The sequence below is a fragment of the Tachyglossus aculeatus genome, chromosome X4 (genome assembly GCF_015852505.1).
Source record: "Tachyglossus aculeatus isolate mTacAcu1 chromosome X4, mTacAcu1.pri, whole genome shotgun sequence".
Lineage (NCBI taxonomy): Eukaryota > Metazoa > Chordata > Mammalia > Monotremata > Tachyglossidae > Tachyglossus > Tachyglossus aculeatus.
In genome coordinates, this window is record NC_052098.1 from 42,698,789 (window position 1) to 42,711,249 (window position 12,461).

Below are 12,461 nucleotides of genomic sequence, written 5' to 3' on the forward strand. Positions count from 1 at the left end.
GGTCGGCGACGGGATGGATGAGATCGAGGTACAGAGAGTAGGCTGGCATTAGAGGAGCAGAGTGTGTGGGCTGGGTTGTAGTAGGAGAACAGCGAGGTGAGGTAGGTGGGAGAGAGCTGACTGAGTCCCTTAAAGCCGATGGTAAGGAGTTTCTGTTTGATGCTGAGGTGGATGGGTAACCATTGGAGGTTTCTGAGGAGAGGGGAAGATGTCGGCTGGAGAATGGGGTCCCCTTGAGGCCCCTCTGCAGCACCTCATTTCAGATTTACCGACCACTGCTAGCGCCAAAGTGCAATTATATCTTGATTCTTGCCTAGCTGTCTCTAGAGGTAGAAAAAGAGATCATTCAAACCCCTATTTCAGCCATAATTGAAATCTCCTCTCCAACCAGACATTTTTGCTAATAAATAGCAAAATGGACTGATTTCTATTTCACCCTCTACCTCTCTGCCCAGACTCTAGTGGAGCTGCTAATGTAATCAAATGGCCAATGAGCAGAAAAGAGAAGAGGGAGACAAAGCACAGGCCTGGATCATCCACAAATGGAATAATCAGCACTTGAATGATCAAGAGTTGAATGAACTTGGGGAATGAAAAAAAAACTTTCCTGCGGCAAATTCACACATGATTTCACAAAACTGTAGGGTGCTCTGATTCCCACCAGGTAATTTTCAAACAATCAACACATCTTAGAGAAGCAGCCTGGCTCAGTGGAAAGAGCCCAGGCTTTGGAGTCAGAGGTCATGGGCTCAAATCCCGGCTCCGCCAATTGTCAGCTGTGTGACTTTGGGCAAGTCACTTAACTTCTCTGTGCCTCAGTTACCTCACCTGTAAAATGGGGATTAAGACTGTGAACCCCCCGTGAGACAAACTTGTAACCTCCCCAGCGCTTAGAAAAGTGCTTTGCACATAGTAAGCACTTAATAAATGCCATCATTATTATTATTATCTTTTAAAAGTCGCTTCCCAGGAATGTCTGCTCTCTGGGGTCTGACATTGGCCACGCATGAAATTAGGCCAATCCTCTCAGCTGGCCTAGGCTCCTTCACACTTTCCTGCTTAGTTCTCAAACCCCACCTTTATGGGAATGGAAGCAATTTGTGCTCGATACCCTGACCGGAATCCTATTAGGTTATTTGCAATCCGTTCAATGATTGGTATAATAGCAGAGTTCAGGCCTCTGTTTTGGCTAGAGAGACCATGATCAGGTTGGGATGCAACTTAGTGTATTTGTGAGTGCTAAACTTCCCTTCAGACTGGGCTGGGTGTCTGGCTAGGCACGTGCAGTAGAGTGAACAAAAACTAGGGAGAGAAATTCATTCATTCAATCGTATTTATTGAGCACTTACTGTGTGCAGATCATTCATTGATTCAATCACATTTACTGAGCACTTACTGTGTGCAGAGCACTGTACTAAGCTCTTGGGAAGTACAATTCAGCAGTAGAGATAATCCCTGCCCACAAGGGGCTCACAGTCTAGGCGTTCCAAGTTCCCATTACTTCCCCTCCCAATACCTCCGCCACACTTAGTACAGTGCTCTGAACACAGTAAGCGCTTAATAAATACGATTGAATACCTACTAAACTCCTGCCAATCAATGGCATATTTTGAGCACTTACTGTGTGCAGGGCACTGTAGTAAGTGCTTGGGAGAGTACAACAGAGTTGGTAGACACATTCCCTGCCCACAATGAGTTTACAGTCCATTCCCTCGAGGCCTAGTTCAAACCTCACCTCCACCATGAATCGGTTTTTGGCTAAATCAACGGTGAATTTGCTCCCACCCACAATGCAAGTCACATGTCCCTGTCTAGAGATACATGGGAGGCAACACAGCCTAGTGCAGACAGCATAGATCTGGGACTCCAGAGACCTAGACTCTAAATCCAGCTCTGCCACTGGCCTGCTGTGTGACCATGAGCAAGTCACTTCACCTCTCTGGGCCACAGTTCCCTCATCCACAAAATGGAGATAAAATACCCGCTCTCCCTCTCTTAGATTGCTCTCCACGTGGGTTAGAAACTTTGATTTCCTTCTATCTAACCCAGCATTCACCCTCTAGATTGTGAGCTCATTGTGGGCAGGGAATGTCACTATTTATTGACATCAGTGCTGACATCAGCACTTAGAACAGTGCTGGGCACATAGTAAGTGCTTAATAAATACCATCATTATTATTACTATTGTTTCACTGTATTTTCCCAAGAGCTTAGTATAGTGCTCTGCACACAGTAAGCACTTAATAAATACAAGTGAATGAATGAATTAAAGTCCTTAATAAATGCCATCATTAGTATTATTTTCCCATCCTGGAATTCACTGTGTATGAGCACAGAGTGCATGAGAGTTAATAATAAAAACGATAATAATAATAATTGTGGCACGTTAAGTGCTTACTATGTGTCAGGTACTGTACTAAATGCTGGGATGGATACAAGCAAATTGGGTTGGACACAGTCCCTGTCCCACATGGGACTTCCAGTCTCAATCCCCATTTCACAGATGAGGTAACTGAAGCCCAGAGAAGTGAAGTGACTTGCCCGAGGTCACAGAGCAGAAACGTGACAGCACCAGAATTAGAACCCAAGACCTTCAGCACCCTCCCCAACCCGTGCATTTGAGGTGGAGACTGGCTTAGACCGAGTCTACTTGTAACAGTTTCCTCAGGCTGTCACTTTCAACCTGTCAACTCAGGTGTACAGCAGGAGCTGACCCTACCGGACCCTTTACTGTGCCACCCTGATTTCAGAACCCCCACTTCTCTGGTTTTGTTTCCCTACTTCTGCCTCTTCACCTGCAAAGGGCTTTCTCTGTTCCCCAGGCAACAACCAAACCCAAACAAGCCGTTAGTCTGCCTTCCAGCAGGGCTCAAACCACAGTGGAATGAGAGGTGTAGACCTAGAATAATACCAATAATAATGATAATTCTAACAATAATGATTGTATCTGTTAAGTGCTTACTTTGTGCCAATCACTGCTCTAAGTGCTGGGGTAGAGCAACTGTATTTATTGAGCACTGTACTAAGTGCTTGGGAGAGTACAATTATAACAGACACACTCCCTGCCCACAGCAAGCCTACGGGTCGGACACAGTCCCTATCTCACAAGGGGCTCGCTGTCTGAGTAGGAGGAAGAACAGGTATTGAATGGCCATTTCACAGATGAGGAAACTAAGCACAGGAGTTAAGGAACTTCCCAATGTCACACAGCAGGCAAATGGCTGAGCCAGGATTAAAAGATTAGAGCCCAGGTAATCTAACTACTAGGCCTGTGCTCTTTCCGCTAGGGAATCCCTGCTTCCCTTTCAGTCACTCAATTTACCGGTGAATTTCGTATCAATCAATCAATCAATCAATCAGTCCTATTTATTGAGCGCTTACTGTGTGCAGAGCACTGTACTAAGTGCTTGGGAAGTACAAGTTGGCAACATATAGAGACAGTCCCTACCCAACAGTGGGCTCACAGTCTAGAAGGGGGAGACAGAGAACAAAACAAAACATATTAACAAAATAAAATAAATAGAATAGCTATGTACAAGTAAAATAAATAGAGTAATAAATATGTACAAACATATATACATACATACAGGTCCTGTGGGGAAGGGAAGGAGGTAAGGTGGGGGGGATGGGGAGGGGGAAGAGGGGGAGAGGAAGGAGGGGGCTCAGTCTGGGAAGGCCTCCTGGAGGAGGTGAGCTCTCAGTAGGGCCTTGAAGTTGGGAAGAGAGCTAGCTTGGCGGATGTGAGGAGGGAGGGCATTCCAGGCCAGGGGGATGATGTGGGCCAGGGGTCGACGGCGGGACAGGAGAGAACGAGGCACGGTGAGGAGATTAGCGGCAGAGGAGCAGAGGATGTGGGTTGGGCTGTAGAAGGAGAGAAGGGAGGTGAGGTAGGAGGGGGCGAGGTGATGGAGAGCCTTGAAGCCGAGGGTGAGGAGTTTCTGCCTGATGCGCAGATTGATTGGTAGCCACTGGAGATTTTTGAGGAGGGGAGTAACATGCCCAGAGCGTTTCTGGACAAAGACAATCCGGGCAGCGGCATGAAGTATGGATTGAAGTGGGGAGAGACAAGAGGATGGGAGATCGGAGAGGAGGCTGATACAGTAGTCCAGATGAGATAGGATGAGAGCTTGAACGAGCAGGGTAGCGGTTTGGATGGAGAGGAAAGGGCAAATCTTGGCAATGTTACGGAGCTGAGATCGGCAGGTTTTGGTGATGGCTTGGATGTGAGGGGTGAATGAGAGAGCGGAGTCGAGGATGACTCCGAGGTTGTGGGCTTGTGAGACGGGAAGGATGATAGTGCCGTCAACAGTGATGGGAAAATCAGGGAGAGGGCAGGGTTTAGGAGGGAAGACAAGGAGTTCAGTCTTGGAAATGTTGAGTTTTAGGTGGCGGGCAGATATCCAGATGGAGATGTCCTGAAGGCAGGAGGAGATGCGAGCGTGCACGGTGGGGGAGAGAGCAGGTGCAGAGATGTAGATTTGGGTGTCATCAGCGTAGAGCTGATAGTTGAAACCGCGGGGAGCGAATGAGGTCACCAAGGGAGTGAGTGTAGATCGAGAACAGAAGGGGACCGAGAAGTGAACCTTGGGGAACCCCCACAGTAAGAGGATGGGAGGGGGAGGAGGAAGCCTGCAAAAGAGCCTGAGAATGAACGACCGGAGAGATAAGAGGAGAACCAGGAGAGGATGGAGTCTGTGAAGCCAAGGTTGGACAGCGTGTTGAGGAGAAGGGGGTGGTCCACAGTGGCGAAGGCAGCTGAGAGGTCGAGGAGGATTAGGATAGAGTATGAGCCGTTGGATTTGGCAAGCAGGAGGTCATTGCTGACCTTTGAGAGGGCAGTTTCCGTGGAATGTAGGGGACGGAAGCCAGACTGGAGGGGGTCGAGGAGAGAGTTGGTGTTGAGGAATTCGAGGAAGCATGTGTAGACGACTCGTTCAAGGAGTTTGGAAGGGAATGGTAGGAGGGAGATGGGGCGATAACTAGAAGGTGAGGTGGGGTCAAGAGAGGGTTTTTTTAGGATGGGGAGACATGGGCATGTTTGAAGGCAGAGGGGAAGGAACCAGTGGAGAGTGAGCGGTTGAAGATGGAAGTTAAGGAGGGGAAAAGGGACAGAGCGAGAGTTTCATGAGATGAGAGGAAATGGGGTCAGAAGCACAGGTGGCCGGAGTAGCACTTGAGAGGAGGGAGGAGAGCTCCTCTGAGGATACTGCTGGGAAGGATGGGAGAGTAGCGGAGAGTTTTGAGAGCCGGGGGGTTGGAGAATGGGGGGAGTGACTTTGGGGAGGTCAGACCTGATGGATTTAATTTTATTAATGAAGTAGGAGGCCAGATCGTTGGGGGTGAGGGAAGGGGGGGGGGGAGCAACCGGGGGCCTGAGAAGGGAGTTGAATGTACGGAAGAGCTGACGGGGATGACGGGCATGGGTGTCAATAAGGGAGGAGAAATAGTTTTGTCTGGCAGAGGAGAGGGCTGAGTTAAGGCAGGAAAGGATAAACTTGAAGTGAACGAGGTTGGCATGGTGTTTAGACTTTCGCCAGCAGTGTTCGGCAGCTCGAGCATAAGAGCGAAAGAGGCGGACAGTGGCAGTGATCCAGGGCTGTGGGTTAGTGGTACGAGAGCGGTAAAGGGAAAGGGGAGCGAGTGAGTCTAGCTGAGTAGAAAGGGTAGAGTTGAGAGCAGTAATCTGATCATCAAGATTGGGTAGAGAGGAGAGGAAGGCAAGGTGAGGTGTGAGGCGCTCAGATAGATGGATGGGGTCAAGAGAACGGAGATCTCTGTGAGGGAGTAATATGGATTTACAGGGGAAAAGAGTGTGAGTGAGGAGGCAGGTGAGAAGATTATGATCAAAGAGAGGGATTTCAGAGTTGGTGAGGGTGGACACAGTGCAACGGTAGGAGATGATGAGGTCGAGGGTATGACCAAGTTGGTGAGTGGGCGAGGTGGGGTGGAGCAAGAGGTTGGCAGTGTCAAGGAGAGATAGAAGGCGGGCGGCAGAGGAGTCACCAGGGATATCCATGTGGATGTTGAAGTCTCCAAGGATCAGAGTGGCCATGGAAAAGGAGAGAAGGAAGGTGAGGAAGGGGTCAAAATCTTATCCTGCCACTTCACGGGCACATTAAGCCCATTTCTGAGTCTGTGAAAAGTGAGACTTGGAAAAAAAATATTCCTTCTACTCCTTTCTCTGTCCAACCTTCAAGGAAAATTAACCCCAACACTTTGCTTTTTGAAATGTGACCAAAAGGCATCAAATTCCCTTTGGAGGAAAGGGAAATGAAAAGAGAGGTGGGAAAGGCAGCATGACAAAGAAAGATCCGCTGACTTACGATAGTAGATGCTCAATTCAAGTCACCCTGTCTGGGGTTTGCTGAGGATCTCAGGGACCCACGATCACCCTCACACCCCTCCTTCCACTAGCTAGAGTTCAAAATGACTACCACAAAGCATCTATCGCCTACAACAAGAAATCCTACGGAAAACAAAGCCAACCCAGCAACACAGATGCTGTGGGGAGACAGTGGTGAGCTCCCACCAAGTAGGATGGAGGAAGAAGGACAGAATCCGAGAAGAGCCAAGTACTATATAAACGAAGAGGGAAAATGTTTGCAGGGACAGAGAAGTTGCCAGGCTTGCAGAGTCCAAATGGTAGAAACTGCACAAAGTTCCACAAACCACAAGTGTTACTGGTGGTCACGCTCTCAAGGGTAGCGGCTGATCTCTCTTTCTCGCTCTCTCTCTCTCTCTCTCTCTCTCTCTCTCTCTCTCTCTCTCTCTCTCTCTCTCTCTCTCCCTCTCTCCCTCCCTCTCTTTTTCCCTCTCCCTCCCTCCCTCCCCTAATCCCCTACCACCCACATACTCTCTCTGGAAAAAGATCTTGGGTTTCCTGGGCTACCTGTAATAATAATGTACCAAGGACTTTATTTTCAATTCTCTTCATCATGATCATCATCAATGGTATTTATTGGGTACTTCCTGTGTGCAAAGCACTGTACTTAAGTGCTTGAGAGAGTAGGATACAATGGAGTCGGTAGACACATTCCCTGACTACAATGAGCTTACAGTCTAGAGGGGGAGACAGACATTAATAAAAACAAATAATTTGCAATATATCATTTATAGATATGCATATCAGTGCTGTGGGGCTGAGGGTGGGGCAAATACCAAATTCACAGATCCAAGTGCGTACATGATGCAGAAGGGAGAGGGAGCAAGGGGAAAAGAGGACTTCATCGGGGAAGGCCTCTTCCAACAGAGTCACTCCCTAGGTAGAATGGCCTAGGAGAAAGAGCAGAAGCCTGAGGGCTCAAAGGACCTGAGTTCCAACCCGGGCTCGCCCATTTGCTTGCTGTGTGACCATGGGCAAGTCACAACTCCTCTGTGCTCGGTTTCCTCATCTGGAAAATGGGGATTCAATACCTGGTCTCCCTCCGCTTTAGAGGGAGAAGCAGCGTGGCTTAGTGGAAAGAGCATGGGCTTGGGAGTCAGAGGTCGTGGGTTCTAATCCCGGCTCCGCCACCTGTCTGCTGTGTGACCTTGGGCAAGCCACTTAACTTCTCTGTGCCTCAGTTACCTCATCTGTAAAAATGGGGGTTAAGACTGTGAGCCCCCCGTGGGACAACCTCATCACCTTGTACCCTCCCCAGTGCTTAGAACAGTGCTTTGCACATAGTAAGTGCTTAACAAATGCCATAATAACAATAATAATAATTATTATTATTATTAGACTGTGAGCCCCATGTGGGACAGGGACTGTGTCCAACCTGATGATCCGGTATCTACTCCAGTATTTAATACAGCACATCACATAGTAAGCACTTAGCAAATACCATCATTAATAATAATAAACAACTTGATTGGAGGGAATGAATCCAGAGGAAGAGGAACCGAGAAAATTTATCCAGCCAGTTTCCCCTACCACCCTGCCATGTTGCTAGCCATCCACCAGCACAGCATTTATCTTCAAATCAGGATTTGGGGACAACACATTTTCACCCCTCCTACCCGTGCCTGCCTGTTTGATGAACAACGTTATGGCTGGGCATTTCCTTCACGAAGGCATATTAAAAGAGCTTTAGATCCACATCGAGTAGATTTTAAATAGTTTAGGTTTGAAGAGAAGCAGCGTGGCTCAGTGGAAAGAGCACGGGCTTTGGAGTCAGGGGTTCAAATCCCAGCTCTGCCAATTGTCAGCTGTGTGCCTTTGGGCAAGTCACTTCACTTCTCTGTGTCTCAGTTCCCTCATCTGTAAAATGGGGATTAAGACTGTGAGTCCCCCGTGGGACAACCTGATCACCTTGTAACCTCCCCAGCGCTTAGAACAGTGCCTTGCACATAGTAAGCGCTTAATAAATGCCATCATCATTATTATTATAAGAGGGTGGACAAGAGAAACACAAAAGTCTGTTTTTTCTTTGAGCGGTTACAAAGTGGGAAAGCATTTGGGTTCCTCCCCAGTGAATATGGATTGCCTTGCTTTAAACTTGCCCATTTCCCCAGGGGCTAGATTAAAACAGAAACGTTTCACCATCCTTAAATTCTTTTGACTTCTTACCCTCTCGGCTCCTCCCCCCCAACTCCCCTCTTTTACAAGTGGTCTTTTGTATACATAAACTTTCAGGAAATAAAGGATATAAACATGCACACGCAAATACACCCTCCCAAACTAACACTGGAGAATAATTGTGTTTTTGTTGGAGCGGTTCCAGCCCTGTCACCCGTTCACGCTACTCCCAGTAAATGAAACCTTTTGCTTTGGCAACGTTTGCAGCAGACTCATTCGTCTCATATTAACATACGCCGGGGACCCGCTTACACCGCCCCCCTCCCCAATTTCAGCCCTCCCCCTAAACATACAGCAGTGCTAAAAAGGAAGTCAATAGACGAAGAACTCATTCCCCAAATAACGATCTTTCACTTCTCCCTCTCTCACAACTTCCTCAATCATCAAGAACTGCAGCATTTCCACATGCAAAAGTCTTCCCCTTTTCAGTTTCTCTCCCCCCTTAGAGTTTTTCGGGTTTTTTTTTCCTCCTTCCAAGGGGGTCCCACTTTCTGTTTTCCTGGTGCATATATGCGATTCCTGCCAGGATCCCGAACTGTTTTGATCCCAAAGTCGCCCGGGATCAACTCTTCAGCTGTCCTCCTCCTCCCCTCTCCACTTTTCAGCTCCGTTCTGCAAACTGGCAATGCCAGAAGGAGATTTTTCCGACTCCATCCTTCCCCGATCGCCCCCACTCCCTTCCCTTTCCCCCCCCACATCCAAGTCCTACCTTCCTTCGATTCATCGGTTTCTGAGCTCATGGTGTGAGGGGAGAAAAGTTGCTCGAGACCAGATTACGGCTCAGCTGACGAGCTCTCTGAAAATGCTGCAAGTTAACTTCTCAACCAATGAAAAAGAAAAAACCCAAACACCCACTTTAACGACCAAAAAAAAAAAAAAAGAAAAAGAAAAAAATTCCTCCCCAGAGTGGAGGGGCGGTTGTAGTGGAAGGATTTTAAGGGGGAAAGTTCTGCAAATTGGACGAATCACATCTCAGTTCGGTGAACAGATTCCGCCCCTTCGAAACTGCAAGCTCTGGGGAGGTGGCACCTTCTCTGGGAAGCACGCCAAGGTTACATGGCAGTAGCTACGGTTCAGGCATCGGATTTTCCTCCAAGGCTTTCAGCTCCTTAACAGGGTGGAGTTTTACTTGTTGCAGCCTGCAAGACGGTTGAGGAAGGGGGAGAGGGGGAAAAAAAAGGCCCTAACAGATTGAAGCAAAAAGGCCTCGGCCAAAGTTAACTCTTGTTGCAACATGATTAGTTCACTGACCAGAAAAAGGAGTTTGAGACAACTTTTTTGGTATGGTACTTAAGTGCTTACTATGTGCCAAGCACTATACTAAGCCTCCAGGGTGGATATGAGCTAATCAGGTTGGACAGTCCCGGCACCACATGGGGCTCACAGTCTTAGAACAGTGCTTTGCACATAGTAAATGCTTAACAAATGCCATCATTATTATTATTATTAATTTGTATTTTACAGATGAGGGAACTGAGGCACAGAGAAGCAAAGTGACTTGCCCAAAGTCACACAGCAGAAAAGTGGTAGAGCTGGGATTAGAACCTAGGTCCTTCTGACCCCCAGGCCCGTGCCCTAGCCACTGGGACACTCTGCTTCAACCTAAATGGTACTTTCCAATTCAACATTTGACTTGATATAATAATAATTATGGTACTTGTTAAGCACTTACTATGTGTCAAGCACTGTTCTAAGCACTGGGGGAGATACAAGTTATTCCAGCTGGACATATTCCCTGTCCCACATTGGGCTCACACTCGTAATCTTAATTGAGAAGCAACGTGGCTTGGTGGAAAGAGCTCGGGCTTGGGAGCCAGAGATCGTGGGTTCGAATCCCCACTCTGCCACTTATCACCTCTGTGATTTGGGGCAAGTCACTTCACTTCTCTGTGCCTCAGTTACCTCATCTGTAAAATGGGGATTGACACTGTAAAAATGGGGGTTAAGACTGTGAGTCCCACGTGGGATAACCTGATTACCTTGTATCTACACTAGTGCTTAGTACAGTGCTTGCCACATAGTAAATCCTTAACAAATACTGTAATTATTAAGTGCTTAATGCAGTGCTCTGCACAGAGTCAGAGCTCAATAAATATGATTAAATGAATGAATGAACTTAATCTTAACTCTTAATTCATTGGTTATGGGTTCTAATGCCGACTCAGCAACTGGTCTGCTGTGTGACCTTGGGCAAGTCATTTCACTTCTCTGTGCCTCAGTTCCCTCATCTGTAAAATGGGGATTGAGACTGTGAGCCCCACGTGGGACAGGGACTGTGTCCAACATGATTTGCTTGTATCCACCCCTGCGCTTAGTACAGTGCCTGGCACATAGTAGATGCTTAAAATACCACAATTATTATGATTAATCCCCATTTTGTGACAGATGAGGTAACTGAGGCCCAGAGAAGTGAAGTAACTTGCCCAAGGTCACACAGCAGACCAGTCACGGAGTTGGGATTAGAACCCGGATGAGATGTAATTGTTTTATACAAGATGGGTACGTTTTTAAATGTATTAAAAAGGGGAAAATGGGGATTAAGGGTGTGAGGTCAATGTGGGACAGGGACTGTGTCCAAATGGAATAACTTGTATCTCCCCCAGTGCTTAGATGGGCATTTTACTGATTGTGAAAGAAGCCATCTATCTGTGCCCATTGGTTTTAGTTTTGTTCTTTCTATTATCTTGCAAAGCACTCTCTTACCCTCCTCTCCACCCCCAACCCAAACCCTGTGCCTGATCCGCAGATTCTAAAGGCATTTGGTCTTCATTTTCTACAGAACGATAGCAGACAGACAGTGCTATATTACAGCATCAATGCTACTTTGTAGGATATAGATCATGTGTCTGCGAATATTATGCTAGACTGTAAATTCTTTGTGGGCAGGGAACATGTCAACCAAGTCTGTACCATACTGTACTGAACTCTCCTTCGCGGGCTCTTCCTCTGCCTCCCACCCCCTAACTTTGGGGGTCCCTCAAGGTTCAGTTCTCAGGCCCCTTCTACTCTCCATCTACACTCAATCCCTTGGAGAACTCATTCGCTTCCCATGGCTTCAACTACCATCACTATGAGGATGATTCCAAATCTACATCTCCTCCCCTGATCTCTCTCCCTTCCTCCTGCCTCCAAGACATCTCTACTTGGATGTCCTACCTTCATCTCAACCTTAACATGTCCAAAACTGAGCTCCTTATCTTCCCACCCAAACCCTGTCCTCTCCCAGACTTTCCTGTCACTGTAGATGGCCTCACCATCCTTCCCATTTCACAAGCCCGTATCCTTGGCGTTATCCTTGACTCCTCTCTCTCATTCAACCCACATTTCCAATCTGTCATCAAATCCTATCAGTCTCACCTTCACAACATTGCTAAAATCCGACCTTTCCTCTCCATCCAAACTGCTACCACGCTAGTACAATCACTCATCCTATCCCACCTAGATTACTGCATCAGCCTCCTTTCTGACCTCCCAACCTCCTGACTCTCCCCACTCAAGTCCATACTTCTCTCTGCTGCCCGGATTATCTTTCTACAGCAACATTCAGGGCACCTCACCCCACCTCCTCAAAAATCTCCAGTGGTTGCCTAACCACTTCGATTTCAGATAAAAACTCCTCACCATTGGTTTTAAAGCACTCCATCACCTTTTCCCCTCCTACCTCACCTCACTTCTCTCCTACAACCTAGCTCACACACTCCGCTCCTCTGGCGCTAATCTTCTCACTGCGCCTCGATCTCACCTGTCTTGTCGACAACCCCTGATCCACATCCTACCTCTGGCCTCTAATGCCCTCCCTCCTCAAATTCACCAGAAAATTACTCTCCCCAAGTGACTTGCCCAAGGTCCCACAACAGGCAAGTGACAGAGCTGGGATAAGAACACAGTTCTTCCAATACCAAAC

The 12,461-nt window shown here is 47.6% G+C and overlaps 1 protein-coding gene across 2 annotated transcripts in view; it reads right to left on the reverse strand.

The window, feature by feature from the left end:
• TNFAIP8 (TNF alpha induced protein 8) overlaps positions 1–12,461 on the reverse strand; it is a 155,574-nt gene that overhangs the window by 32,196 nt on the left and 110,917 nt on the right. Inside the window, exon 1 of one of the 2 annotated variants that reach the window (XM_038769780.1) lies at positions 9,267–9,365. The exons of the other annotated variant lie outside the window; for it this stretch is intronic. Coding sequence (XP_038625708.1) covers positions 9,267–9,297 — 31 coding nt within the window. The 5' untranslated portion in view covers positions 9,298–9,365. Of the gene's footprint in view, positions 1–9,266; positions 9,366–12,461 lie in introns of those variants that run through there. 2 annotated transcript variants of the gene reach the window in all.